This window comes from Malaclemys terrapin, chromosome 5, assembly GCF_027887155.1.
Source record: "Malaclemys terrapin pileata isolate rMalTer1 chromosome 5, rMalTer1.hap1, whole genome shotgun sequence".
Classification (NCBI taxonomy): domain Eukaryota; kingdom Metazoa; phylum Chordata; order Testudines; family Emydidae; genus Malaclemys; species Malaclemys terrapin.
In genome coordinates this window covers 141,850,257-141,877,175 of record NC_071509.1, presented here as the reverse complement: position 1 = coordinate 141,877,175, position 26,919 = coordinate 141,850,257, and the positions used below count along the sequence as shown (strand labels likewise).

The following is a 26,919-nucleotide window of genomic DNA, read 5'->3' as shown; positions in this document are numbered from 1 at the left end:
GTGTCACGCGCCTGCGCAGTCGCAGCCCCTCCATCGCGGCGGCAGGCCGGTGTCGGTAGTTGCAGTGGAGGCCACCCCGCGCTGCCAAGATGTACGACGCGGACGAAGGTGAGCGCGCCACGGCCGTGCCCTGGGGGCCGGTCCCGTCCCCTCAGCCGGGAGCGCGGGGCCGTGGGGGGGAGGGGAGGCTGTCTCCGCAGCGGGCACCGGGGGGCGGGCACGAGGGCCTGCAAACCCTTGCAGCGCTGCCGTGCCGCGGGGAGGGACCCCGGGCGAGCGAGTCCCTGCGCTTCGCTGCCGGGCAGGCTGTGGGGGGAGCTGGGGGCAGCTGTGCCGGCAGAAACGCGTGTGGGGCGGGGGGGGGCGGCAGGAGCTGGACGCCCCCAAGTCCTTCCGAAGTGTCAGTGCGTATAGCCAGGCGCACAGAGCCCAGGCCTGGCTTACAGACTGGGGGGCTCCGTCCTGGGAAGCAGCGACCCTGAAAAACATTGGGGGGGGGGATGTGGTGAATAATCCGCTGACCAGGTGCTCCCAGTGCCCGACTAAGAGATAATGCGATCCTGGGATGCACAAACAGGGGAAGCTGGAGTAGAGCGGTTATTTCACCTTTCTGTTTGGCATTGGTGTGACTCCTGCTGGACTGTGTCCACGTCTGGCACCCACAGTTCAAGAAGGATGTTGTTAAACTGAAGAGGGTTCAGAGAAGAGCCATCAGAATGATGAAAAGATTGGAAAACGAGCCTAATAGTGAGGGAGCCAAAGAGCTCCCTCTATTGAGCTGAACAAAAGGGTGATTTTTATTGTAGTCTGTAAATACCGACATGGGAACAAATATTTGAAAATGGGTTCTTCAGTCTAGCAGATAAAGGTCTAACATGGTGTAATGGCTGAAAGTTGAGGCTAGGCGAATTCAGATTGGAAATAAAGCATATGGTTTTAACAGTGAGAGTAATTAACCAATGGAACAATTTACCAAGAGTTGTGGTGGATTCTTCATCCCTGGCAATTTTTAACTCAAGATTGTTTATGCTTCTGGAATTATTTCGGGGGAAGTTCTATGACTAGATGATCAGAACGATCCCTTCTGGCCTTGGGATCTGTGAATCTAGTGTAGACTTGGACTTAGGCATTTCAACAAGTGACCTCGTTTTCAAAAGTGCCGAGCACACAGCAGCTCCTCCTGGAATCAAAAGTAGCTGATGGGAAACTGGTGCTTTGAAAAATGGAGGCATGTATTGAGGATCCTAGTATTAGGCTCCTGTTTTTCAAAGTTTCAACCTTTGACCGTATTTAGTATTCAGTATTTTATGTAAACTAAAAAGTGTGAGGGCAAAACTTAAATATCTGCATGAGTGTCCAATGTTCTTGATGCTACAGGTGAAAAATGTGTTTTAGCATAACAAAAAAATTGAAAGATGCTTAGATATTGAAATAGTTTGTCCATGGTTCCTAAATAAACAGGAAACTGAAACGTCTGTTAAGATACAACTGAAAGTTAATTGATCTTTACCAAAGGCATAAAGGGCCTTATCCAAAGCCTACTGACTTCAATAAAAATCTTTCTTTTGACTTTAATGAGCTTTGCATTGAATTCAGACTGATTTATTAATTGGTACTCTAGGATAGCACAAGTTTTGCGTGCTGTCATGCATATTCTGCTGAGTGGTGGTAAAGTGTTAGGAACAGGTACTTAACCTTAGGAAACAAAGTAGACTGAATTGTATTGTTCCCATAAAAAAATGTTTTTATAATAAGCCTTCATAGATTGCCTACTTTTTCTCAAGGACCAGTGGAGTAATAAAACTCTTCCGTGTTCCAGATAATAAATATTGTAACTTATGTGTGTTACCATAGTGCTTAGGAGCCCCAGACATGGACCAGGACTCCACTGTGTTAAGTGCTGAGCAAATACACTAACTCCTCACTTAAAGTCGTCCCAGCTAACGTTGTTACGTTGCTGATCAGTTAGAGAACATGCTCATATAAAGTTGCACAATGCTTCCTTATAATGTTGTTTGGCAGCCGCCTGCTTTGTTCACTGCTTGCAGAAAGAGCAGCCTGTTGGAGCTAGCTGGTGGTGGCTTGGAACCGATGGACCAGCAGCCTCCCTATTAGCTCCCCTAAGTTCCCTGTGCGGCAGCTGCCCAGCAGGCTACCAATTGCTGGCAGTTCAGCTTTCCCTCCCCCCCACTGCTGTGTGCTGCTTCTGCCCTCTGCCTTGGAGCTGCTCCCAGGAGCCTCCTGCTTGCTGTGTGTGGTGGGGGGAGGGAGAGTCCTAATGTCAGGGTGTCCTCCTCCCCATGCTCCTGCCCCACGCTCCAACCGGGGAGGGGAGAGACGACAACATGACAGGGCTCAGAACGGAGGATGGAGGGAACTTGCTGGCAGTTCATCATTTAGCAGTAAGGCATTCCCCACCCTCTGACTCCACCAGCTCAACCAGGCTTCACAATCATCATTGCTGTGTACAGTATTACATTGTTTGTTTAAAACTTATTGTGTGTGTGTGTGTGTGTGTCCATCCATCCACACACACACAGTCTTTTGTCTGGTGAAAAAAATTTCCCTGGAACCTAACCCCCCCATTTACATTAATTCTTATGGGGAAATTGGATTCACTTAACATCGTTTCACTTAAAGTAACATTTTCCAGGAACATAACCACAACGTTAAGCAAGGAGTTACTGTACAGAATGAAAGATGGTCCCTGCCCAAAGAGCTTGCAGTCCAAGTATGACAGGAAAGCTATGAGCACAGCCTACTGTTATCCCTCTTACAGGTTTTATTAAGCCAATGGTTCTCAGACTTTTGTATTGGTGACCCCTTTCACACAGCAAGCCTATGAGTGCGACCCCCTTATAAGTTTAAAAAAAAACACACATTTTTTAATATGTAACACTATTATAAATGCTGGAGGCGAAGCAAGGTTTGGGGTGGAGACTGCAGCTCTCGACCCCCACAAGTTATATCTTGTAATCCCCTGAGGAGTCACGACCCCCAGTTTGAGAACCCCTGTATTAAGCTTACTAGATTGCAGAAAAATAATATATTTGTGTACAGTCGTTGGGTATTTAGAAGCTATATACAGCCAAAAAAACCATGAATGAATAGAAAGACTGATTTGAGTGTTCTGCTTTCTTGGTAGATATGCAATATGATGAAGATGATGATGAAATCACTCCAGATTTATGGCAAGAAGCATGCTGGATAGTTATTAGGTAACTTTATCAAACTTTCTAAGAAATGTTAAGAATAGTGAAGTAATCAGGCAAGTGTACCCTTAGCTAAAACAGCATATAATATTTATTCGTATTAGATAACTTATTGTGATGGAAATTCCAAGATTTCATGTCCAAAATCATAAATCCTTTCTCTTTAAGAATGAAAGAACTGTTACAAAGAGAGAATATAAGATTTTAGACCACTGGTCCTGTGTATAAATGGCCAAAGGTCAATGGTTTTGTAAGTCATTGCCTTCCTAAGCAATCTGAAAGGTTTTTCATAGCAAGTTCAGCACTAACACAATATTTTCCATTATTGCTAAGAATGATGCTAACATAGTGAATTGGTAAGTAAGTTAAGGCTCTGATCCCACAGCTTCTTGCATGTGAGTCAATAGGGAACAAAGTTGCGGGATCTGGGCATAAATATTACTATCTATTTTTTTGAAAGTTTCTTTGGAACAATTGTTTTCTTCCCACGGCACAATGTTGAAATACAAGCAAAGATTTGTTTCATATAGCAATAATATCCTTTGATTAATTACAGTATGTTTATCTTGAATTTTTAAACATTACCTGATAATTAACATAGTTTATGAATATGTAAACTGAGAATTTTCGTTGATTAATTCAATATGCCTTATTTTTTCTAAGCTCCTATTTTGATGAGAAGGGGTTGGTCCGACAACAGCTGGATTCTTTCGATGAGTTCATCCAGATGTCTGTGCAGAGAATTGTAGAAGATGCCCCACCTATTGACCTACAAGCTGAAGCTCAGCATGCCACAGGGGAAGTTGAAGAGCCAGTAAGAGGGATCTTTTCAGAGTTTCATTCTTTTAATCGTACAGATATGAAAATTGTGCTGGGAGTTCTTATTGCAGTTGAACAGCTGAAGGCTGCAGCAGCACATCCAGTCAATTAGTGCATGATATAGCTAAAAAGAAATGCATATGCTACTAATGGGGACTTGGGGAAATGAATGGGTCATTAAAGCAGTTGAAACTCATAACACTTTTGGCAAAAATAGTATGACCATAATGAACTTTATCAAGGGCGAGAAATATCAAATTTTGTAACCTTTATTCATTTCCTGCTAGATTTTCAAAAATTTTCAGCACCCACATCTGGGGCCAGATATTCAAAAGGGCTTAGCTCTCATTATTCTCATTTGGCACGTTACCAAATTGTATTCCTTAACTCCAGAAGCATGATGTGCTACATGTGATCAGAATGCCATTCTCAAACTTCTGGAACTTAATTTCAAAACATTGTTTTCAATCTAGGCCAAGTGAATGTTACACTTCTGGACACAGTTCATATCAAGTTTAAAGAAAAGCTGTCTGGAGCGAAGTGAAGATCTTGATACAAGATCTAGTAACCAAAAAATACTTATCTTCACACAGAGTAACAACTTCTGAAAAATAACTGAATAGATTTCTAGTTAGATTGTAAGCCCGTTGAGGTGGGTAACCATCTCTTAGTTCTGTGTTTGTACAGTGCCTAGTACAATGGGGTCCTGCACCATGACTGGGGTTCCTAGGTGCTGTGGTCGTACAAATACTAAAACTAAAGCAAAACTTCTGAGCCAAGTATGAAACATTTCATCATAAGGTGCAACTTACTTTTTTTCAGTAAGCTATCCATAATAGGGATTGGAATGGAAGTGCCTTTTCAGTCATAAATAAAGTTGCTAATGTTAGGCTATAGTAAACCAACGCAAACAATAAGTATATTAAAAGAATGACCTGAATTCCACTGTTGAACATATTACATTTAACAGAATTAGAAACTGTCAGAACTCATTCATGAAACTGACAATGACAGTGGGAAAACTTGAACAGTTTATGATCTGAAATACAGCTCTTGAAGCAGCTATAATTAGGTTTTCTCCTTTTTATACTATCCATCTCCATTACCAGATCAGCTCAGTGTGCATCTATATCTGGTGGTGCCCTGGACAGCTGAGTAAGGAAACTGATACTTGGGGCATAAGAAGTGGCCATAAGAAGAATGTGCACCCTGCTGAGGTCCAAGTTTTTCTCTCTCCGTTTTCCCCCCGTTCTCTTGCCAAGAGGTCTTTTTATGCCTTACTTCTGGATGAATGGATAGAATTGCTCCCACCAGAGCTTATGCAATGTGGAAATCACCAGATAATCCAGAAAAGCATGATGTTGCACTGACATAAGGCTTTTGTCTGCAATTTTGTGTCATCTTCACACAACTCCTAGTCTTCCCTTTCCACCACCTGCAAGAAGTCACGGAGAGTCAAATTCTCATCTACCACTTGGTAGCACAGTGTAGTGTATTGAGATGCTACAATTATATGCACAATAGAAATATATGTAAATAAAATAGTCTTGGCTTTGTGCCATTGAGCAATTCCAGGACTTTTTTTTCTGTGTACTTCTGATTTAGACTGGTTTGGGAGTAACAAAGTCGTGTATATATTTAATGTCTCTTACAGGATATCTTTTAAAATAAATACTGTGATTTCAAGTTTGAAGTTCTTGTATCTTAGTAGATTTTTAATACCATTATACATTCATATTTACCTATTTCCTTGCTGATGCAGTAAATATTAATGTTGTGAAGGCAAAATAATTTTGTAATGTGATCTGATCTTACTAGACAATAAAACATCTAGCTCACCAAATGTGTGCAAATCCATAAACAAGTATGTGAGAAGGGCAAGACCTGTTAAGCATTTTAATCTGCTTCTCCCACCACCGTTCTCAACCCAAGCCAGTGCAGGATTGTCCCTTAAAATATTTTTTCTCTCCTAATTTGTCTGGTTTGTAAATAAACAATCTGCTTCTATCACTGCTCCTGAGACTAATAGATTTCATTGTCAGAAAACTTTTTTCCTGGTAATCTTTCTAAAACTTGCCTTTCCTTAGTTTTATCACACTCTTGCTAGTGAATAATCCCTTGTAGCATGCTAAATAACTATTCTCCCTCTTTAGTGTTACAAACTCTTCAAACTACTTGGAGACCGTCTTCTGTTTCTCTTTCTTTGCATCCCCTCCTGCCCAATATCTTTAGTCATGGCTAAGAGAATCTGTACATATTTAGGACTTGTGTCGACCTTTCCAGATCTTAATCCTTTGATTTTTTTTTTTTTTTTTCTGAATTCTCTTGAGTTTATCCTACATCTGCGTTAATGAGGCATCCAGTGAAGTGTTGTAAGTGCAGTTTATCTACAGACATATAGAAAGAGATTACCTCTCTAATCTGTGAACTGGGATCTCTGTGTGTGGCATTGTATATGTATTAAACAAGCTCTAAATTCTCTCATGCATATTGTGACTTGCCATTCTGATTATTAAAATTAGTTATTTTGGGTTATTTTCAGCCACGATACCTGTTGAAGTTTGAACAAATCTATCTCTCCAAGCCTACGCATTGGGAAAGAGATGGCGCACCTTCACCCATGATGCCCAATGAAGCCAGACTGAGAAATCTTACGTAAGAAAAAGCTCCTTAGTAGTTGTTGGAGACCATGAAGGAACAAATCTGCAATTTAAATTAATAGGATTTTCTCTAATTTGAATTATCCCCTGTGAAAGGAAGAATTACTTCCCTATATTTAAAACAAACTACTTGAGAAGTACAAAAGATCATTGGCACTTTATTACCAAGTAATATAATTTAACAGTACCAACAATTTCTTGGAATAACTTTCAGTCCTTTATTTTATGCTTTCTCTAGTTTAGAATGCATTATCTTCATATTGTAATGATATTGTCATTGGTGGGTATAAACTGTTCAGGATGGACAGGCAGGGGAGAAAAGGTGGAGGAGTTGCACTGTATGTAAGATAACAGTATGATTGCTCAGACCTCCACTATGAAACTGGAGAAAAGCCTGTTGAGAGTCTTTGGGTTAAGTTTAGAGGTGAGAGCAACCAGGGTGATGTCGTGGTGGGCGTCTGCTATAGACCACCAGACCAGGAGGATGAGGTAGACGAGGCTTTTTTCAGAGAACTAACAGAAGTTTCCAGATCACAGACTCTGGTTCTTAGGGAGGACTTCAAACACCCTGACATCTGCTGGGGGAGCAATACAGCAGTGCGTAGACAATTCAGGAAGTTTTTGGAGAGTGTTGGGGACAACTTACTGGTGCAAGTGCTGGAGGAATCAACTAGGGGCCGTGGTCCTCTTGACCTGCTGCTCACAAACAGGGAAGAATTGGTAGGGGAAGTAGAAGTGTGTGGCAACCTGGGCAGCAGTGACCATAAGATGGTCGAGTTCAGGATCCTGACAAAAGGAAGAAAGGAGAGCAGCAGAATATGGACCCTGGACTTCAGAAAAGCAGACTTTGACTCCCTCAGGGAACTGATGGGCAGGATCCCCTGGGAGGCTAATAAGAGGGGGAAAGGAGTCCAGGAGAGCTGGCTGTATTTTAAAGAAGTCTTATTGAGGGCACAGGAACAAACCATCCCGATGTGCAGAAAGAATAGAAAATATGGCAGGTGACCAGCTTGGCTTACCAGCAAAATCTTTGGTGAGCTTAAACACAAAAAGGAAGCTTACAGGAAGTGGAAATTTGGACAGATAACTAGGGAGGAATATAAAAATATTGCTCGAGCATGCAGGGGTGTAATCACGAAGGCCAAAGCACAATTGGAGTTGCAGCTAGCAAGGGATGTCGAGGGTAACAAGAAGGGTTTCTAACAGCTATGTTAGCAACAAGAAGAAAGTCAGGGAAAGTGTGGGCCCCTTACTGAATGGGGGGGGCAACCTAGTGACAAATGATATGGAAAAAGCTGAAGTACTCACTGCTCTTTTTTTTTTTTTTTGGCCTTGATCTTTACAGACAAGGTCAGCTCCCAGATTACTGCAGTAGGCAGCACAGTATGGGGAGGAGGTGAGCAGCCCTCAGTGGTGAAAGAACAGGTTAAGGACTATTTAGAAAAGCTGGACAGGCACAAGTCCATGGGGCCGGATCTAATGCATCCAAGGGTGCTGAGGGAGTTGGCAGATGTGATTACGGAGCCATTGGCCATTATCTTTGAAAACTCTTGGTGATCGGGGGAGGTCCTGACAATTGGAAAAGGGGAAATGTAGTGCCCATCTTTTAAAAAAGGGAAGAAGGAGCATCCAGGTAACTACAGACCTGTCAGCCTCACCTCAGTCCCTGGAAAATCATGGAGCAGATCCTCAAGGAATCCATTTTGAAGCACTTGGAGGAGAGGAAGGTGATCAGGAACAGTCAACATGGATTCACCAAGGGCAAGTCATGCCTGACCAACCTGATTGCCTTCTATGATGAGATAACTGGCTCTGTGGATATGGGGAAAGTGGTGGATGTGATGTATCTTGACTTTAGCAAAGCTTTTGTTTGATATGGTCTCCCACAGTATTCTTGCCAGCAAGTTTAAAAAGTACGGATTGGATGAATGGACTATAAGGTGGCTATAAAGCTGGCTAGATCGTTAGGCTCAGCGGGTAGTGATCAACGGCTTGATGTCTAGTTGGCGGTTGGTATCAAATGGATTGTCCCAGGCAGCGGTCCTGGGGCGGGTTTTGTTCAACCTCTTCATTAATGATCTGGATGATGGGATGGATTGTACCCCCAGCAAGTCTGCAGAATGACACTAAGCTTGGGGGAGAGGTAGATACTTTGGAGGGTCGGGATAGGGTCCAGAGTGACCTATACAAATTGGAGGATTGGGCCAAAAGAAATCCTTGTTGAACCTCATCAGATAAGTGCAGAGTCTGCACTTAAGACGGAAGTATCCCATACACTGCTACAGGCTGGGGACCAATTGGCTAAGCGGCAGTTCTGCAGAAAAGGACCTGGGGATTATAGTGGACGAGAAGCTGGATATGAGCCAACAGTGTGCCCTTGTTGCCAAGAAGGCTAGTGGCATATTGGACTGCATTAGTAGGAGCATTGCCAGCAGATCGAGGGAAGTGATTCGCCTCTATTGGGAATAGCCCCCCCCACTACAGAAGGGATGTGGACAAATTGGAGAGAGTCCAGCGGAGGGCAACGAAAATGATTAGGGGGCTGGGCCACATGACTTACGAGGTGAGGCTGAGGGAACTGGGGCTTATTTAGTTTGCAGAAGAGAAAAGTGAGGGTGGATTTGATAGTAGCCTTCAACTACCTGAAGGGGGGTTCCAAAGAGGATGGAGCTTGGCTGTTCTCAGGGGTGGCAGATGACAGAACAAGGAGCAATGGTCTCAAGTTGCAGTGGGGGAGGTCTAGGTTAGATATTAGGAAAAACTATTTCACTAGGAGGGTGGTGAAGCACTGGAATGGGTTACCTAGGGAGGTGGTGGAATCTCCATTCTTAGAGGTTTTTAAGGTCAGGCTTGACAAAGCCCTGGCTGGGATGATTTAGTTGGTGTTGGTCCTGCTTTGAGCAGGGGGTTGGACTAGATAACCTCCTGAAGTATCTTCCAACCCTGATATTCTATGATTCTAATGTTATAATAAAGCAGGGGTGGCCAACCTGAGCCTGAGAAGGAGCCAGAATTTTTCAATGTACATTGCCAAAGAGCCACAGTAATACGTCAGAGCCCCCCATCAGCTCCCCCACCCCACTCCAAGCGCATCCCACCCACCTGCAGCCTCACAGATCAGTGCCTCCCGCTCCCTCCCTGCACTTCCGAATCAGCAGTTTCCTGGTGTGCAGGAGGCTTGCGGGGGCGGGGGGGAGTGGGAGGTGAGAGGAGCAAAGGCGTGGCAGGCTCAGGGGAGGGGGCCTGTGGCAGAGCCAGGGGTTGAGCAGTGAGCACCCCCCAGCACATTGGAAAGTTGGTGCTTGTAGCTCCAGCCCTGGAGTCGGTGCCTATACAAGGAGCTGCATATTAACTTCTGAAGAGCTGCATGTGGCTTCGGAGGTTGGCCATCCCTGTAATATAGTCATGTAGTATTTTCTTTTTCATAGATATTCTGCCCCCTTGTATGTGGACATAACTAAAACAGTTATTAAAGAAGGAGAGGACCAGTTACAGACACAGCATCAGAAAACCTTTATAGGAAAAATTCCTATCATGCTCCGTTCAACATACTGCCTGTTGAATGGCTTGACTGATCGTGATCTTTGTGAACTGAATGAATGTCCTCTTGACCCTGGTGGCTATTTCATTATTAATGGATCAGAAAAGGTAAAGAATTAGATTTCACATGAAAAAATGTTTGTTTAACCAATACTGAAAATTCCACATTATACATTGAAATGGCTCTACTATGATACGTGTTCCTCTTTCTACCAATCAGAAAACTGTGGTGTGTTTTTTTTTTTTTTTTAATGGAATACTACTTAAAACATTTTTGATAGTTTTGTTTCCAGTTCCAACACTGTAGTGCTGATCTAACTCTGTAAAGTGGCAGTATAAAAATGGCACCTTCTAACTCAACAAACCTTTTCCTTGTTATTCAGAGTTGTATGTACTTGTTTTAGTGACAAAATAAGTTTTTGCTACTTTTATTCGTATTCAGCAGAACCAGCATGATAAGTAGTAGTAAATTCTGTTCCATCATGTGCCTCATCAATTAAATTGTTAGCCAAGTTCATTTAATGTGCACCTATGTAAATACGTTGAAGGCACTATGACTGCACAGCTGTCAATAAAGGCATAATTTGTTGGTGTGATGAGGAAAAAAAAACCCTAATTTGACTCTCAGGGCTGGCAGATGAAATTTTTTTTTATTTGTGCACTGAGCACATTTGACATGGAAATTAAGACAACAAACATGGAATCAATGTTCTGATGCCATTTTTACAGTTGTTTTTCAGATACAATATGCTAACCCTTAAGGCTTTCTAAGACCTCTACGGAACAGTATCTAAATGCATCACTACTAGAAAATGCAATAAATGTGTTCTAAACCCCTGTGATCTTGGAGTGTCCCTTGTTTCTGGTGTGCTATATTAAGTAATACTGTTACACAGTATTTCCTTAGAACTCTGTTCTTCTAAAGGTAAAAAACACCAGCAAAACAAGCAGCCTTTAACCACATAACAATGTGCATATAGTTATGTGGAGAGCTTAACAAGTACTATTATGCTATTGTACAGCACTGCCAATATGGATAGTACAGTACAAGCTAGATTTTAATAGCTGGGTAAGAACAAGATTGGCAAATGGACAAAAAATAGTAATGGGTTTGAAGTCAATTTAAAAACTAAACATCTTACAGGTATTGCATGTTTATATTTATTTACTGTAAACTTACTCTTATCTGGTTATTAACAATGCTTTTGTTTCCAATATAGGTTCTGATTGCTCAAGAGAAGATGGCTACAAACACAGTGTATGTGTTTGCAAAGAAAGATTCGAAATATGCCTACACAGGAGAATGTAGATCCTGCCTGGAGAATTCCTCTCGACCAACTAGTACTATATGGGTTAGCATGCTGGCCAGAGGAGGGCAGGTATGCATGACAGATAATTTAATAATGGTGGATATTTTATATTTGGCTTATTTTTGGGCTGAAATTTTCTAAGACTTTTTGGTGTTTTTTCTTTATATAGTATCTCATGGTATTTAAGTTTAGGGTTTTTTGGAGAAACTGTGTGTTGGCTTTGAAGAGTGTAATCAAATATATAGTCTATTAAATATGTATTTGTGATTAGATTTTCAAATCTAATGTATGTAATTGTAACCTCTTGAATAAGATGAAAAATGTTATTCAGTAGCTGCTCTGTGGCATTCATAGTTTAAAAACAGATGTATTAGAAATGGGACAGACCTAATCTAATTATATTTATATTTATGGTTTTGTAGATGGTAATTATTTTCAGTTTCAAAAACCATACTTATTCAAGAGAGAGAAGTACTTTATTCAAGCCATTTGAAGTCCAGAAAAAGTTGGTTTGTTTGAAATCAAATGCATTTGAGACTGATCTACCTTGTCCCCCCTCTAGGGTGCAAAGAAGAGCGCTATTGGTCAGCGCATTGTAGCAACTCTGCCGTATATCAAACAAGAAGTGCCCATCATTATTGTTTTCCGTGCATTAGGTTTTGTATCTGACAGAGACATTTTAGAGCACATAATTTATGACTTTGAAGATCCTGAGATGATGGAAATGGTAATGTATATTTAAATAATGGCATGGGTCATGATGTTAAGTGAGCTAAAGTCTGTCTGTCTACTTCTACTATATTCAAAGCATCCTGTCTATATCCCAGTTGTAATTTTAAGACTCATGTACCACTTGAATCTTAAATATGTTGGGTTTTTTTGCATTGGTTAAAGTAATAAAAGTTCTCTGCATAAAACAATTATGGTAAATGTACATTTACCCGAAGTGCTTGTGTGGGAATGGAAGAGCGCTGTTTAGTATCCAGTTACAGGGTCTGATCCGGCTCCCATTGTAATCAGTGGCAAAAATCCCACTGATGTCTGTCTAAACTATCTTTTGGTGCACTGCCTATTGGGCCACACTGATCCACGGTTGTCTTTTACAAAAAGCTGATCTGTATGTACTGTTTTAAAAATAAATAAATAAATAAAAAAATCCCACTACTTAGCTGTGAAGTAGCTTGAAATCATGTTTAATGATACAATCTTGTGAACTTTTAAAGATCCAATCATCATTTGCTGGTTTAGAAGTATTTCTGACTTGGAGGTGCATTGTCTGTGGTGACTGCCATTGTGTTAGCTAATTTGGTATTAATATCATAGTATATGAAGGTTTTATTTAAACTGGCATCACCCACTAAATTTTACTTGTAGATGAAACATGCTTAATTGTAACGTCAGAAAATAATTCTACATGCACTGCCACTTTGTATTCATGTCTTATTCTAGAATATCTGAATAAGTTCCCTGCTGCCTCTTTAAAAAAAAAAAAAAAAAAAAAAATCAGTTATTGCAATATAATGGAGAATTATATTTGGAAAAAAATAACTTTTTTTTGGAATTTGTATGTAAAACGTAATTGATTACTAGAACTTCCTGAAAATAATTTTTATAAACAGCTATGCAACTGAAATCCTGAATCATCCATGGATGTTTTCATCTATTCCCCCCCTTCTGATGCAATGATTTTGCTTCCTTTTGTGCATTAGGTCAAACCTTCCTTGGATGAAGCATTTGTCATCCAGGAACAGAATGTTGCATTAAACTTCATCGGGTCAAGAGGTGCAAAGCCTGGTGTTACCAAAGAGAAAAGAATTAAGTATGCAAAAGAAGTCTTACAAAAGGAAATGCTTCCACATGTTGGTGTCAGTGACTTTTGTGAAACCAAAAAGGCCTATTTTCTGGGGTATGACTGTTTTTTGTCTTAAATGCTGTGTCATATATCTGAAAGGGAAACTATCAACTCAAAATTGATTCAAAATTTAGTTTAGATATTTATGAAATGTAAGACTGGTAGAAATGTTTCCACAATTTTCAAAATAATACTACTGTAGTGTTTGCAACCCAATCCTTGCAGCATTGAAATGGCAGAAATAATGAGAAATTGGATTTTAAGTTGAATGTGGTGTTAGTGACCTAAATAAAGACACTACAATAGAACCTCATAGTTACGAACATCTCGGGAATGGAGGTTGTTCATAACACTGGGGGGTGTTCTTTCAAGAGTTTACAACTGAACATTGACGTAATACAGCTCTGAAACTTTACTATGCAGAAGAAAAATGCTGCTTTTAACCATCTTAATTTAAACGAAACAAGCTCAAAGTTTTTTCTTACCATGTCAAATCTTTCTTTAAACTTTCCCTTTATATTTTTTTTTTTAGTAGTTTACATTTAACACAATACTCTACTATACTTCTTCTTTTTTTTTTTTTTAATCTCTGCTGCTGCCTGATTGCATACTTCCGATTCAAAATGAGGGGTGTGGTTGACCGGTCAGTTTATAACTAGTGCTCATAACTCTGAGGTTCTATTGTGTTGCTAATTTATTGCTTGAGTTGATAGTGTAGTTGTGGTGCAGGCTGATGACTGACTGACTGTAAGGCCATGTAGTTATTCTTGGCCATCTAAAATTATTTGGGTGGTATCACCTTGCTCAGTGCCTAATGATATACAGGCAGGCAGTCCCTGCATCAGGAGCCCAAGGCCCCCATACTCACGCAGAGCCTTGCTGACTTAACTGGGGCCTAAATTCGACAATAGAAGACAGAGAAAAAGCACACTCGTTGGCCAGGTGAAGGTCCAATCCAAAAATGGGGTAGATTGCGTGTAAGTAAGTAAATAAATAAATCTCCTTTAGGGTCTGTATTGATTTAAACAAGGAATGGGTGTTTAGGACTTGTGCTTATTAAAAGAGGTCTGTGTTTAGAAATGCAATAATTTCATTTGATTTAGGATTGACAGTTCATAGGCACCCCTAGTGGATATGACCTGTAAATAGTTGTCCGGTCTTGGTGATGAATGTCTGGTTCTAATTAAAATACGAAGTAAGTTGTCTCTCTTTATCTTATTAGGTACATGGTTCATAGATTACTACTGGCAGCTCTGGGCAGAAGAGAACTCGATGACAGAGATCATTATGGTAACAAAAGACTTGATCTGGCAGGGCCATTGCTTGCATTCTTGTTCAGAGGGTAAGCATGATAAACAAAATTGTAGCCATTGAATGGTATTCAATTGTTAGAGGGTCTGATTTCATGTAGTTGTTGGCAATGTAAAACTGTCATACTAGAACAGACCATTGTTTCAATTCTGATATTCTCTCAGACCTTGGCCAGTTTCAGATTCTTCAGGGGAAGGTACAAGATGTACAATTATGGAATAACCTGACCATAGGAAGAAACTTCTCTGAACTCCAGGCAATTAGTTGCTGGCTTATGCCCTGTAGGATGTGGAGTTTATATGCCTTTATATTTATGCTGCCTAATGTAACCTTGGATGGAATCCTTATCCATATAAAAATGTAATTCTATTTTGACTCCTGTGAAGCATTTCACTTCTATTTTCTGTGTCCTGTTTTCAAGAACTCTCCATAAATCTGTTTGATTAAATTGACCTGCTACAGAATGTTACTACAATTACCCTTCCTGGCTTCTAACAATTACATTTTCTGCTTTCTTTAACAGAATGTTTAAAAATTTGCTCAAAGAAGTGAGAATATACGCACAGAAGTTTATTGACAGAGGGAAAGATTTTAACTTGGAACTGGCAATTAAAACAAGGATTATATCAGATGGTTTGAAGTACTCATTGGCTACTGGAAACTGGGGTGATCAGAAGAAAGCTCATCAGGCCAGAGCAGGAGTATCTCAGGTAACATAGCTAAATAAGTCTTAGACAAGTCATAGGTTTAGTCTTGTCAAAGATTCTATCCACCTACCCAGAATGCTCATATTAAAAATTCTCTTTAAGATTCTGTCACGTCAGAGTTTTTATATTGCCTAGGCAATCACTACAGAGTATATATTAAAGGTGAACAGAGTTCTTTCAGGGTCAGCCCTACTATAGAAGTTGCTGAACGCCCAAATGCACACAGTTAAAAGTTCTGCCACTATAGTCATCTCTGAAGTGGAGACCTAGCTGTGATTCTGGGAGCTCTTCAGCGCCAACTGGCGAAGGGCATACCATACCGTAACGCAGAACACCTGGTGCACTCCTTGCCCCGACACACTGTTGTCATAATCTGTATCTGAAAGGTGTCACGTAAGGTATCCTATCCAAACTGCTAAGACACTGGTCATTAATGTGATTGTGTGGTGTGTGTAAAGAATTAGAGATGTGTGCTGGAAATATGTTCGTAACGTGTTTGGCAAGCAGTGTGTAAGCCCAGTCTGTCCTAGACAAACGAATGTTGTTTTGCCTGCTTGACTGTGTCTCCAATGTAAATTGAGCCAGGTGAGGCCAGAAACCAGGAGAGTACATTTACATATCTGGTAAATGAAGCGCTTAAACTAGCAAGTGGGGGAGATGACCATTTAACGATTATGACAAAGGATGGAGGCTTTAGCCAGAAAGGCTTCCTGGGGATAAACAGACAATGGGCTTTAATGAAATACAAGCAGAAACAGGGATTAATTAATTGAGATACATCGTCTTAGGGACAAAAGAGGCCAGAGTGCTCCAAATCTGGGAGAGTTGGGTCCTTCAGCTAAAGGGGTTGAAGTCTCTGGGAACTGACTGTAGGTGAAAAAACCTGCTCACACAAAGATTGTAACTTGCTAAAGTTCAGTTTTAGTCAGTAGAATGTGGTGTTGTGTTTTGTTTGTTGGCTAACCTTTCATATCTCTTTCACCCTTACTTGAAATCACTTAAGCCTATGTGGGTTGTTAATAAACTCGTTCTTGTTTTATTAGACCATCTCAGTGATTTTATATTCACTTAAGCTAATCTAACAGGCTGTTGTGTGCTCTGCCTCTTTGGAGGCAGCAAACTTAACTTCTGTGAGAGGGACTGGACACTACAGCAGTACATCTCTGGGGAACTTGGGTTCACTGTTACCTGCAAGGGAAGGTTTGGACTGGCAGAGTCCGGAAGAGTTTGCTGGTAAGGCAGACAAGCTGATGTGTCAGCACCCTAACGCAGAGCTTAGCAGCAGCAACGCTATCTTTCGCTGAGGCAGAGCGGTAATCCAGTGGCTCTCAGTTCTGGGTGACCTGGGCAAGACATCACTCTAGTCTAAGATGAGTTGAGGCGAACTGATTTCTGTTTACAACTACTTTGTTGAAAGGCATAACGATAGTTGTCAGGTTAGGTGGTAACTGACTTCCTTCTAGTAGGCATTTTGAAATGGTGTGACATGAAGAATACAGCTTGGGTGTCTAATTTTAAAAACTTACAATTACATGTAGGTGTTAAACCGCCTGACCTTCGCATCCACGCTTTCCCACTTGAGACGCTTGAATTCTCCAATTGGTAGAGATGGCAAACTAGCAAAGCCCAGACAGCTCCACAATACACTGTGGGGAATGGTCTGTCCTGCTGAGACTCCAGAGGTAACACAAGTTGCATTGAAACTAATGTATTCAAAAGCATATTTGCTTGTATTGTAGTATAACATCTGCAGATTTGTTGCAATATGCAGTTGCATTTTAATTTTGGTACTTAATTTCAGATTTAAAGTTAAATTTGCAGTGAAGGCATAAGATGCTTTTTAACTAATAAAGTAATTGTGTCTGAATCCACTATCAATTCTGTGTATGTGTTTTCTTGGAAACTATTTGTCTAGCCTTTTCAAAGGCATATTGATTTGTTGGTTTTTACAACAAAATCTAAATCTGTTTGTTAGGGCCATGCAGTAGGACTTGTGAAGAACTTAGCCTTGATGGCTTACATTTCTGTGGGGTCTCAGCCATCTCCGATTCTGGAATTTTTAGAAGAATGGAGTATGGAAAATCTAGAAGAAATATCTCCAGCAGCCATTGCAGAGTATGTATAAATGAGTTTGTCTCTGAATAATTTTAAACTTTTAATTCAAAACCACTTTTTCAAATAATTCTGGCTTTCCTTTTCATAGTGCAACCAAGATCTTTGTTAATGGCTGCTGGGTAGGGATACACAAAGATCCAGAACAACTGATGAATACACTAAGAAAATTACGTCGTCAGATGGACATCATTGTGTCAGAGGTAAATTTTCTGAATGAACGACCATGTAAATTCTAGCTGCGAAGGATGGAATGTAGTAGGCACAACACACCTTTCTAAGGTATGAGGACATGTGGAAAGCCTTGCAAAGGCTTAGTGACTCAAACCATTTTTAAAGAGAATTTAGCTGAAAACTGCCCTTTTTTGCAATTGGAACCATGTTCAGTGGAGCTCTAATACTCACCGCATACTGCAGATAGTAGCTTAAAGACTCCCACTTTGGGGAACTTCACTTTGTTATTGCTCCTGCTGTGTGTACCATGACTCTTATTCCATGGGTCATACAAAGACTCAAAAGTGTGAACCCATTAATTCTCATTGTTTGCATATTCAGGTCTCCATGATCAGGGATATTAGGGAGCGAGAAATCCGCATCTATACTGATGCTGGCAGAATCTGCAGGCCACTTTTAATTGTGGAAAAACAAAAGCTGCTGTTGAAGAAGAGGCATATTGACCAACTAAAAGAACGAGAGTATAACAACTACAGGTAAGAGATCTCCCCAGAACAGGAAAAATGTCTTGCTCTTTCTTCCAAATGTGGTGTATACTTCTCAGGGTTTGTTTGAAGTCAGCTGAAGCTGCAAGCCACCGTTGTATTTAAAAACTTGTTACTTGACTACTTTGTGTGTGCTACACAGTGTTGCTTATAATCGCCATAGAGCATGATTGTGTCAAATCAAGGCAGTGGTGTATTCCCTAATTTCAAATAAGATAAGTCTTGCTTTTTGACATCGCTAATGAAATCTGTATTAAATGTTACTTTTGAATAGTAAGGCATTGAGACAGTTTGATTGTTTAGTTGGCAGGATCTTGTAGCCAGTGGTGTAGTAGAATACATCGACACACTAGAAGAAGAGACGGTGATGCTGGCAATGACTCCAGATGACTTGCAGGAGAAGGGAGTCGCATACTGTTCAACTTACACGCATTGTGAGATTCACCCATCCATGATCCTAGGAGTATGTGCATCTATTATTCCTTTCCCTGATCACAACCAGGTCAGTAGCCTCTCTTCCTTTCTTATCAACTTTAAAAGAAAGAGAGAGTATAATACAAAAGGAAAATTTAAAAAAGCATGTTTAACATATGTAGACATGTGTATATGCATGAAGAGTTTAATAAATGTTCTGTTGACACTGCTCCTTTTCTTGCCTTCATAGTCTCCTAGGAACACATACCAGTCTGCTATGGGTAAACAGGCTATGGGAGTTTATATTACAAACTTTCACGTTCGTATGGATACACTAGCCCATGTGCTGTATTACCCTCAAAAACCCCTTGTGACTACACGCTCTATGGAGTACTTGCGATTTAGAGAGTTGCCAGCAGGTATGTTGTGGCTTAATAAGCAAACCTAAAATGTATTGCATAAAATGTACACAAATACTAATATTTAAAGACCATTCATTATTGTGAAAAGTAACTAGGATTGTGCTTAGTAACTTCTGGTCATTCACATTATTGTGCCTAGTAATCTAGGCATCACTAGCTATAAGGAGATCTTCTCAGTGTAGCTGCTGAGGCCACAACATGCAGACAGTATATTAAAAAGAATATCTCCCCCCGCACCTCCCCTCACCCCCCCCCCATTAAATGTTGGAAATAGTATATTTTTCATCAGCATTTGTTAGATCTCCGCAAGGGGTCACTGTTGTATTGAAAGTTCTAATCTACGGTATATTCGGATTTTGTATGTATTCAGTACCACATGGCCGTGTGTGTGTGTGTGTGCTCTTTAATAAATGGCCGGGAAGTGTAAATATATGGCATACAGTTCATTTTGAATGAAGAAACCTTGCTTATATGAGCTGTAGGTCCTTTAAACATTTGCTACTATTGCATTACAGGTATCAACTCAATTGTGGCTATTGCGTCATACACTGGTTATAATCAGGAAGACTCTGTCATCATGAACCGTTCTGCTGTCGATAGAGGTTTTTTCAGGTATGGTTTTCCTGAACTTTGAACTGTAGAAAATTGCTCATGTAAATTTTATGGTTGGTTTTACTCATTTGAAGATTAAAATCTTTCCCCGTCTTTATTCAGATGTCTAAAGGACATAACGTGCCTTTTCTAAGCCTCTGGACAAATTTTAACTTTAGCAAATTTTAACTTAGTCAGACATTTTAAAATACTACCCGCAACTGATTATTGCCTATTGTTATTAGTGTGTTAAAATAGTTTGTTTGTTTTTTTAAAAAGTCACTTATAAAAGTTACAACTACCACAGCAAGAAGATGCAAAAGTTGCAGCTCCAGTGAATAACTAGGGCCAAAGTTAAAAACATGACACTTTCCCAACCAACCTTTTTTCTGCTCTTGCTTTAAAGTTGGCTCTTGCTCACTGCACTGAATCATATTTGTATGTAGATTAAATGTAATAGGATTTGGATGTCTTCTCTTTTGAACTGTCAGTTATGTGAGCCCCTTGATGCCAGGCATTTGAGCTTCCCAATATAATCCTATTGTTAGCCAGGGAAGTGGTAAATGCTTGCACAGAGGATTTTTGCAGGTCTTCTAGAATAAGAAACAGTTGCCATTATTGATGCAAATAGTCACTGATGTGACCTTTCACCACTTGGCCGCAGTTACACCTGAATGATATAATGGACACATTGATTGTTGTCTTTTGGCTATCTAGGTCCACAGTCTGTTCCACTTTTGGTTGGCTAGACCTTAGAGGCATGTTCGCGTCTTCGCATCTGTTCACTTTTGTAGCATAAGAAATGAGAAGCTGTGCTGGATTGTTATGGATCTCATGAATAATTATTGCCCAAAGTGAGCATTGGTTATGTTCACTGGCACATTTTAAAAATAAAAAAATTTTAAACTTCAAGTACGGCTGTGGATGCATATGCTAGCCTTTTAAAAAAAAAAAAAAAGAGAGAGAAATTGAAACACCTGAACAAAACCAAAGCACTCTAGTGCAACAGAGGTGTACTTCAGAGTGTGCGGCTTAATGGATGCGGGGGGGGGGGGGGGGGGGTGTTCTTAAATTACTCATCACTGTACACATCATGTTTTAGTATGTGTACAGGGGTGGTGTCATTGTTTACATTAGTATTCAGGTGATGGGGTGCCATCAAAACATGCAAGCTAAAAGGCAGGCAAAGGGAAAAGAGGTGAAACATAGGAGTCAAGTAGTCTGGGTCGTAACACAGGGATAACACAATTCCCTTTTTTGTAAGATGTATAGTAGATCCCAAAGTTGCCACTATCTGCCACTAACCAGCAGTTTATTTGTAGACATCTCTGAGTAAAACTGTGAGAAGTGACTGTCATAATGTCCTTGTAGAGTTCATTGTTTCTCCTTGATTTGCTCTAGAAGTTATACTGTAGTATCCAAGTAAAAACTTCTTGAGTGGGACCTGAGCATTCTTTCAGACTTGTCATTACTAGTAACCCTAACTCAACTGTGCTGTGAGCCAGGGCAGTTTGTTTTCAGTTTTTTTGTTTAAAATGTCCTGGGAATTTCAGTTTATTACAAAAATTAAATTTAAAAGCGGGTGAAAATCAGTGCAAAAACTAACCCCCGTTTTCTAGGTAAATGTCAGGGTTAATATGGGGGAACAAAAGGACAGGAAAAAGCAACAGACAGAAAAATAAGTGTATTATAAGTAAAAGGAGTTAATGCTGTCGCTTATTGCATGAACTGCACATTAACACACTGTACTCATGCACGTCCGTGTTTGTGTGTATATATCTTCCACTACATTGCCTCACACTTACACTTGGACTAATTTATTAACAAACATTAGCTACCTAATCTGTATCTTCATTCACTCAAATGGTCCAAATCTTGTGTGAAAATGTTTTTTTAAAAAAAAATCAGCTTTTGTAAAATCTAGGAATTTTTCTGGACAAATCAATAAAAACAGAGAAAGGGTCTCAGTTGTGATGTAGATGGGGTTATAGCATATGATTTAAAAAAAACACTGATATCTAAACAAGTTTTTCTTTTTAAATTTTCTTTCAGATCTGTGTTCTATCGCTCATATAAAGAACAAGAGTCCAAGAAAGGATTTGACCAAGAAGAAGTTTTTGAAAAACCTACACGTGAAACTTGTCAGGGTAAGAGATGATGGAAGAAACAAAGCCTGCAATTAGCAGACGGGCTTTGCCAGACAGAGTCCTTCATTTTAACCTTACTATATTTGACTGTTTCTATTGCACTGTAAACATGTAAATGATAAATTTGTGCTCTCGGTACAAAGAAACTTGTATGGTCAGTAAAAAAACAAATATTCTCTTTCTGGATACGTTGGCAGCATGTACATTTATAGTAGAATCTGCATTTGCTAATATGTCATGAATTCACAACACTGGAGTGTACTAGCACAGAATGCAAATATGGTGTCTACTATTCTGAGAACATGATCCTTAATGTTTTTGTAGAAATACTTTGAAGGATTTTTGGATCTGAATTCATTTGTCTTTAATCTCAGGTATGAGGCATGCCATCTATGACAAACTAGATGATGATGGTTTGATAGCACCTGGTGTACGTGTGTCAGGAGATGATGTCATCATTGGCAAAACAGTAACTCTGCCTGAGAACGAAGATGAACTGGAAAGCACTAATAGACGATACACAAAGAGGGACTGTAGCACTTTCCTACGAACTAGTGAGACTGGTATTGTAGACCAGGTCATGGTAACCCTTAACCAGGAAGGATACAAGTTTTGCAAAATTAGGGTCAGTACCAGTGTCTATGGCTTCTGGGTTGTTTATACTTATTCCCTTTTTTTTTGGTCACTGATCTAATGTTTTCTGTTCCCTCCAGGTGCGCTCTGTGAGAATCCCACAAATTGGAGATAAATTTGCCAGCAGGCATGGTCAGAAGGGTACCTGTGGTATCCAGTACAGACAAGAGGTAGCAACTTTTTTTTTTTTCTCATACTTGTATATCTCACTGTACAGTGAAACTTGCATATTAATGTGGATTGCCTGCAAAATAAGTTACCTTAATATATTGCTTTAAATTTAACCTCTGTTCAGTTCTTCTTATTTAAAATGTCTTTGAGTCACTTAGTTGAATTGGATTTTTATTTTGTTGGAACTCCCTAGCTTCTCACGAGGCATAATGAGAATCTCTTTCCTGCTTTAGGATATGCCTTTCACCTGTGAAGGCATCACACCTGACATAATCATCAACCCCCATGCCATCCCTTCCCGTATGACAATTGGTCACTTGATTGAATGTCTTCAAGGGAAGGTAAGGAGAACAGTTTGTGTTGTGTAGCTAAAATCTGAGAAGTAAACCGCATTTGTTTTATCTTGTGGAGAAGCTGATCTGCTAGCTTCTGGTATTTGTTAACCCACTAAAGAACGATAATCAAGTTCCTATTTGAGGATCTAGTAACAAAACAAAAGGTATATTAATTTCCTTAGGGAGAAGCCAGAGTGCTATCTTCAGTGGGTCAAACCACAATGTGTTTATAGCAGGATTTCTTTGCTGCTTTTATTGACAGAATTACTATACAAGCAGTCTCCTAATCTATGGAAAAGAAAGGAGTAACAGAGTTAGGCTAGTGTTAAGTGCTTCTGAAAATCCCACCTGTAACTTGTGCGTCTAAGTTTTGTTCAACAGAAAAATATCCATTCCATTAGAAAGTTTAGGTTGGACACAGTCCTGGGCATTGGGTCTGAAATCTTAACAGCGGGAGTAGGTTAGCTGTTTCAAGTTACCTGCATGCTGTCTGACTACTTTCATATAGAATGCACAGCTTGTGTCTATAAAAATTTACAGTATTCAGCAAACCCTTTTTCTCTATAGGTATCCGCAAACAAGGGAGAAATTGGTGATGCTACACCTTTTAATGATGCTGTCAATGTGCAGAAGATTTCCAATCTACTATCAGATTATGGCTATCATCTGAGAGGAAATGAGGTATAGTGCTCAAAATGCCAATCTAGCTAAAGGTTATTGGTCTGTTTTGATCATTTTTGTTATGTCTAGTTTAGGCTTGTGCTTCAGAGATTGTATTCTTTACTTCAGGTTCTCTACAATGGCTTCACTGGACGCAAAATCACATCACAAATCTTCATTGGTCCTACTTACTACCAGAGGTTGAAACATATGGTAGATGACAAAATTCATTCTCGTGCAAGAGGGCCAATTCAGATTCTTAACAGGCAACCGATGGAAGGTAGATCTCGGTAAGAATATTTGTGGATTTTCTTTTTTATGAGTGTCCTTGAAGTCTCACAGTTGGTTTGCTAAAGTAGAGAAGAATTAGCTGCCTCAACTGTGCAGCTGTATCTTAACTGTCTCATCCAATTAGCCACCCATTTGGAGTTGATGGTAGTGTGCTTAGGTTTGGACAGATAAAACATGACTTAGTCATTTGTAGTAGAGTTGGTTGTGGTTTGTCTGTTCAAACACTATATTGTCATCTGTTGTAGAAATTTTCTTAGTCATCCGACTGTTAGTCGGAGCAGCAGTTTTATAATTTGGCTGACTTCTTCCCAATGATCTTATTTTTGGGAGAAGAGATGATGACAACTTGCTGGGTACAGAGGCATCTATTTGTAATACTGCTGATGTATTTGTACAGAATTAGGTCTCCGTAATAGCTGCTGGAGTCATCATTTCTGACTTAATGATAAAATATCCTCCCCCCCCCTTACAGCGATGGTGGCCTTCGTTTTGGAGAAATGGAGCGAGACTGTCAGATTGCTCATGGAGCAGCTCAGTTTTTAAGAGAGAGATTGTTTGAGGCTTCAGACCCATACCAAGTTCACGTTTGCAATCTTTGTGGAATAATGGCAATAGCTAACACAAGGACACACACGTACGAGTGCAGGGGGTGCCGTAATAAAACACAGGTAAGTATGGATTTCCTCTGCAAGTATTTCTACTTGCAGTCAAGAACAAACAATGATTAAAGGAGTATGATGGTGAGTGAGGATGAAGAGAGCAAGTGGTAAAAGAAACACAAAAATTAACCCAATAGTTACTATATAACTACAAGTGTTTTGTTTTTTCTAAGTGTCAGAGTTCATTCATATGTTTCCCTATAATTGCCAGAGTTCTGGCTGTGTCATTTGGCAGGAAATTTCACTTGAGTTCTCTGAAAACCCAGTATTATAAAATACATAAGTGAAAATGAACATGAAATCTTTTAACCTTTGGGGAAAAAACGGATGCTGTAAAAGTCATGGATTGATTTAATGGCTTTGCCACTACTCCAACTGTTCAGAATATTATGTTTTGGTTGAGAGAGGAATAAACTTAAATGTCACATAGTTGAGGTGCTGGGGGAGGGAAATCACAGGTTTTGAATTAATATAGAAGTTTATATTAGAGTATAAACTGTAAAGAGGATTGTTTTTCTCTACCATAACTCAGTTACTCCTTCAACCTCTAAGGAGCTTAATTGTCTGGTAATAGTTAATATGCATAAATAAAATATCTTGACCAATAGGAGCAAAAGAGAGATCTTTTGTCTACAGATTTTGACCACTGAAGGACACGTCTACTGTATTAAAATGATAAATTATAAATAGGTATATCTCCCTATTAAACACTATCTCATAGAACTGGAAGGCATCTTTAAAGGTCATTGAGTCCAGTCCCCTGCCTTCACAGCAGGACCAAGTACGGTCCCTGACAGATTTTTGCCCCAGATCCCTAAATGGCCCCCTCAAGGATTGAACTCAAAACCCTGGGTTTAGCAGGCCAATGCTCAAACCACTGAGTTATCCCAAAACTGATGCTCTAGGTGAGGCTTGAACTCACAACCTCAGCATCACTGCTCTGGAAGTACTGTGCACTAACCTATTGCACGACTGGAGCCCATAAAGCTAAGTGCCTGGACAGGGGCTCAAACCCTGGACCTTCAGATTAAGAGCCTGATGCTCTACCAACTGAGTGTTGTGTTGATCTGGACCTGTAGAGAAACATATCAACACTATTGAGTAAAGTAGTGCCACCCTGGATGGAGTGTGATCAGTCATCACTTCAAGGTGAATTGTAAAGACTTTCCCTAAAAGGCTATCAAAAATATAACTTCATATGAAGCACTAGACCCTCCCAAAAAATAGCCTCATAATTTTGGTACCAAAATGTTACTATTTACTTAGTGAGTAGGGAGAGTGAAATTAATCTTTAAAAAGATACCATGTACTAAATTTTCTTACCTCCTTTTCAGATTTCCTTGGTGCGAATGCCATATGCTTGTAAACTCCTCTTTCAAGAGCTGATGTCCATGAGTATTGCACCTCGTATGATGAGTGTTTAGCCTTTAAAAGGCCCTGTTTTAGTTCTGACTTTACGTATACGCTTGCTCTGGTTCTAGTGTTCCATTTTAAAAGATTTTGAATGCAGACTGTTGCATATGTCATTTACATCAGGTTGTTTTGCATCTGAACACTTTGTTTAAATGATCTTGAGCTTAATTTTTGTAAATAGAAAGAAATAAAGATTTGTAGTCAAATGTGAATTACATTTATTTGTATTTCTGCCAAAAGCATGTGTGCAAAACATTACTAAAAGGAAGAATGAGGAACTTATCAGGCTCTAGCCTAGAAGTCAGTAGTTGCAGCTTTCCAAAATACTAACTTAAACTGCATAAATGATCTAGTCCTCACGTCACAGCTCTGCACCATCATCTGGGGAAAAAAAACAAAAAGGGATGCAGGTTCATAATTACAAGAGGGTAACATTACAGATACTCCAATATCAATGGAGTGAATTTTCTGTTTTGGTCTTCATTGACTTAAATGTGGATAATCAGACCTTTCCTCTTTTTCTTTCTTCTGAGGGAACTGGATAGCTTAGGGTAATGGAATTGGGACCTTTCACTAAGGTCATTGGAACATGTCCATTGTCAGTAGTTCGCTAACTACATAGACATTTAGACTGTACTTATTACTGATGCATCTGAGATGCCATCTGATGACTTCATGCCTGTCACTGCCTGAGAGAGTCAGACAGCAAGTCAGAGCTGGCACGCTGCTTCAGGAGCCCCAGAAGTGACAACTATATGTGGCTGAGAGCTGGAACTGCTGGTGGGAACTGACCAAAGAGCTCCTAACGAGCAGTGGCCTCTAGAAAAAAGGGGCGATTCAGCGTGGTGAAGAGAAGCAGGAGGGGCAGGCACGGAGGAAGGACTGGGAGTGGAATGCTGTCTGAGGGAGAACCCTCTCCATGAAGCGCTGTGGGAGTAGAG

The 26,919-nt window shown here is 40.0% G+C and overlaps 2 protein-coding genes across 2 annotated transcripts in view; one reads left to right on the top strand and one right to left on the bottom strand.

Annotated features, from left to right (window-relative positions):
- On the top strand, positions 1-26,190 carry POLR2B (RNA polymerase II subunit B). The gene is made up of 25 exons (XM_054029213.1): positions 1-108; positions 3,146-3,218; positions 3,876-4,026; positions 6,574-6,686; positions 10,120-10,339; positions 11,452-11,610; positions 12,104-12,268; positions 13,251-13,447; positions 14,616-14,735; positions 15,228-15,414; positions 16,950-17,093; positions 17,387-17,526; positions 17,615-17,726; positions 18,079-18,233; positions 18,546-18,744; positions 18,907-19,075; positions 19,594-19,690; positions 21,722-21,816; positions 22,191-22,441; positions 22,530-22,619; positions 22,854-22,961; positions 23,523-23,636; positions 23,745-23,905; positions 24,379-24,574; positions 25,900-26,190. The coding sequence occupies exons 1-25, from the start codon at positions 90-92 to the stop codon at positions 25,987-25,989; spliced, it is 3,525 nt and encodes a 1,174-aa protein (XP_053885188.1). The 5' UTR covers positions 1-89; the 3' UTR covers positions 25,990-26,190.
- Positions 26,180-26,919, bottom strand: part of IGFBP7 (insulin like growth factor binding protein 7) — a 65,028-nt gene continuing 64,288 nt past the window's right edge. The window contains exon 5 of the mRNA XM_054029215.1: positions 26,180-26,359. Within this exon, the coding sequence (XP_053885190.1) occupies positions 26,340-26,359 (20 nt within the window). The 3' untranslated portion in view covers positions 26,180-26,339. The remainder of the gene's footprint in view (positions 26,360-26,919) is intronic.